This window comes from Crocuta crocuta, unplaced genomic scaffold, assembly GCF_008692635.1.
Source record: "Crocuta crocuta isolate KB4526 unplaced genomic scaffold, BGI_CrCroc_1.0 scaffold811, whole genome shotgun sequence".
Classification (NCBI taxonomy): domain Eukaryota; kingdom Metazoa; phylum Chordata; class Mammalia; order Carnivora; family Hyaenidae; genus Crocuta; species Crocuta crocuta.
Genome location: NW_027530352.1, coordinates 423,667 through 426,882, shown reverse-complemented (window position 1 = coordinate 426,882; position 3,216 = coordinate 423,667). Strand labels below are relative to the sequence as shown.

General features: G+C 52.1%; 1 protein-coding gene and 1 non-coding gene across 2 annotated transcripts; one reads left to right on the top strand and one right to left on the bottom strand.

Annotated features, from left to right (window-relative positions):
- LOC144232854 (histone H4) lies at positions 1–712 on the bottom strand. Its single transcript, XM_077765691.1, has one exon. It carries the CDS (start codon positions 692–694, stop codon positions 383–385), a length of 312 nt encoding a protein of 103 aa, XP_077621817.1. The 5' UTR covers positions 695–712; the 3' UTR covers positions 1–382.
- Positions 713–1,333: 621 nt separating this feature from the next.
- TRNAM-CAU (transfer RNA methionine (anticodon CAU)) lies at positions 1,334–1,405 on the top strand. The gene has a single exon. It is a non-coding gene; the product is annotated as a tRNA-Met (tRNA).
- Positions 1,406–3,216: the final 1,811 nt, after the last annotated feature.

Below are 3,216 nucleotides of genomic sequence, written 5' to 3'. Positions count from 1 at the left end.
TCCCTCCGCGGTGGGAATGCCTTCTAGCATTCGGTAACCAAAACCACGCCACTTCTAACTCGGAAGTGCTCGAGAACAAAGGAAGCTCCCTGGTAGAGCCGACGGTGCCACGTGACCCTGTCGGTCACCGGGAAACGGTGGATTCCCCGAGGCTTAATCCCAGCCGCTGCAGAGCCACGGACAGCTTAACCACGTCCCAACGTCATAAAGCCATCAGGTTAAGAGCACGACAGACCTGAGAAACCGTTAACTCGCACAAACTTGAACCTGGACCCTCAGGTAGAAAGTTCTTAAACAGAACTGAAAGTTACAGTCTTTCATGAGGTGTGGGCGGCCCTGAAAAGGGCCTTTTTGTGATGCGGCGGTACCAGGTCCCGGGCGCTCAGCCCCCGAAGCCGTAGAGGGTGCGGCCCTGGCGCTTGAGCGCGTAGACCACGTCCATGGCCGTGACCGTCTTGCGCTTGGCGTGCTCCGTGTAGGTGACGGCGTCCCGGATCACGTTCTCCAGGAACACCTTGAGCACCCCGCGCGTCTCCTCGTAGATGAGGCCGGAGATGCGCTTGACGCCGCCGCGCCGGGCCAGCCGCCGGATGGCGGGCTTCGTGATGCCCTGGATGTTGTCGCGCAGCACCTTGCGGTGGCGCTTGGCGCCGCCCTTGCCCAGGCCCTTCCCGCCCTTGCCGCGGCCGGACATGACAGCACCACCGAGAGAGCTTCCGAAGAAAGCGTGGAAGTGGCTGGGACAACCTCCTTATATATGCGGATTGCGGACCTAATTGAGGACTGGAAGCGCGCGCGCGGGAACGGCCGTGGCCCGGCCCCGCCCCTCACGGCGGCTGGAGTGACGTCACTGGAGGCAGGGCCCGAGACGGGACTTCCGGAGCGCGGGCTCGGCGAGGCGGCGGGGGGCCTGGGGTCCTGTGTGGGCAGCTGGGGGCTTCTCAGGTGCGTCGCGCTAGAGACGCGAGCGCCCTCGTCGGTTTTTGCTGTGTGGGGAGCCTTGGCTGGTANGCGCATGCTTAGCGACCCGAGGCGGACTCTCGCCTGCCGCGCGAAGCCCGCCCTCCCGGTTTAGTGCGGCTCCTAATCTTCACCGACTACCCTGGCACCCCTCCCCCTGCCTCCGGAATCCCAACAGTGGGTTAATGTGTCCGTCGCTGGCCCTGGTTCTGTTCTCTTTGATTCTGGTAGCGACAGTATCCCGAAGAGGACTGACAGTTTATGGTCGCCGAGGTGTTGAATCGGCGACCTCGATTTTTCGAGGTTTTTCCAGTGTCCGTAATCGCCTCTGAACACAGTTAAGAGTGTCACTCGGAAGCACTGTTTGCCAGGGAGCAGAGTGGCGCAGCGGAAGCGTGCTGGGCCCATAACCCAGAGGTCGATGGATCGAAACCATCCTCTGCTATCTGCTTTTTCCTTACAGGCTTATAGTTAAAATTCTATAGCTTCATTTCCCAATACGGAAAGAAAATAGAGACTGGTGTTTTGCTTCATTCTGGGGTGAAACTTATTTCCTGAAAATAACGGTGAAACTTGATATTCTCCAGAGATGAATAGACCGGCCGTCATGGACACTCAAGTATCATTAACGAAGATGTTCTCCCACCATAAACTATATTTCTAGTGGTTGCCAAAATGATCATGACTGTCCCATTGCCCTGTGAAGCTGGGAAAACGCTAAAATAAGCTGAGTGTAGGAGTGAGGGCAGGGTTGGAAGCCGAGAGAAGGCGTTTTCTTTCCTTCTAAACGTTATTCAGAAAGCACTAATTGTTAGTGAGCTGTGGCCGCGTGGCTAAAGCCATAGACTGATCTGCTGGGCCGTCCCAGGGCCAAAACTTTGCAACGACCAGAGTCTGAATCTTTAGAATAAATATGTAACAGTTTGAGACAGAGTGCAAAGTTTTGGTGGCCACGACTGAGCTGTGACCTGAGAAAACCACTTATGTGGTTGTTGCTGGTAAATGTGTCTCTACCGCCTACCGCCTTTTACAGTCTCCAACAGAAGTGCTCTCTGTGCTCATTTGTAAAGTGTATGTTTTATATTTCTCTTAGAAAAGATCCCTATTCAGATATTTATGTGACAGCGTGCTACACATTAAGTATTTAAGTAACCTAGTCTAGACGTGCTTTTCAACAAATATATAAGTATGTATAGTACAATAAGATATTTCTTTTAAGAGATTATGCACAAAGTACAGTGGAAGAAGGAAAAATGAGGGTTTTTGATAGCCCCATGGTCACCCGCCAGTTGGGTGACTTGCTAGAAGGACTCACATGACTCAACATATACTCACAGTTAAGATTTTATCACAGCAAAGGGAAGAGTGCAGACACAGGAGGGGAAAGATACAAAGAGCAAAGACGAGAAGTCTTTCTTGGCCTCCATCTTCAAAGACGATACGGATACTCTTGTCTCCAGTTGCGAACTACAGGCCCCAGTGAACTCTGGTTGCCAAGCAAAGTCCACTTGAGTGAGTATTGGAGCCCAAGTTCTGGAAGGGAGCCAGTCACCGACCTCCACACCTGCCTGACACCAGCTACGCGTCAGGAATTTCCAAGTTTACTTCAAATAATCTGACAACCTGCTTCATAGTGACCCACCGCTTCAGGTACATAGAATAACATCATTACCTAGTAACTGAACATTCCAGTACTTCCGTTCTCAGAGTTTGACCAAGGGTCATCACTGTGACTACGGAGATCTGTGAAAAACAAGTAAATTAGATTTGCTGCATTACCTTTGCGCTGGTAATGACCCAATTCGGGAAAGGTGGCAGATGTTGAGTCCCAACCTGAATGAGTAAGAGCTTAGCAGGCAGCCAAGAAGAGGCTTCCAGATAGGAAAAACAAAACAAAACAAAACAAAAACAAGTACGAGGAGGCATAACAGTTAAGGGTTTCTAAAGACCTATAAAACATTCAGTGCGATGGAGTGTGGAGGTGAGAGAGATTGCAGGAGGAGGACTTGAGGAGAAAAGTGGCCGTATTCAGAGTCCCATTCACACGGTAGGTGAAGGCGGTCTGCCCTAAGCAGTATACCAGATGGCCGGATATTCCTTGCTCAACACTGGACGGATGACATTGGTAGCTGTCTGCTGGTCACATGTACTCACGGCCTGGAGGAGTAGGGTACCACATCCCATGCACGGTCTCTCGGGCTACAATCTCAAACAGAGTGAGCCAGCAAGGGCTGTGGGAGATAAGCTTCCTAGTAG

What these genes read in the sequence shown, in the direction of transcription:
- LOC144232854 (XM_077765691.1), bottom strand. Translation starts at nt 694, where the DNA reads ATGTCCGGCCGCGGCAAGGGCGGGAAGGGCCTGGGCAAGGGCGGCGCC.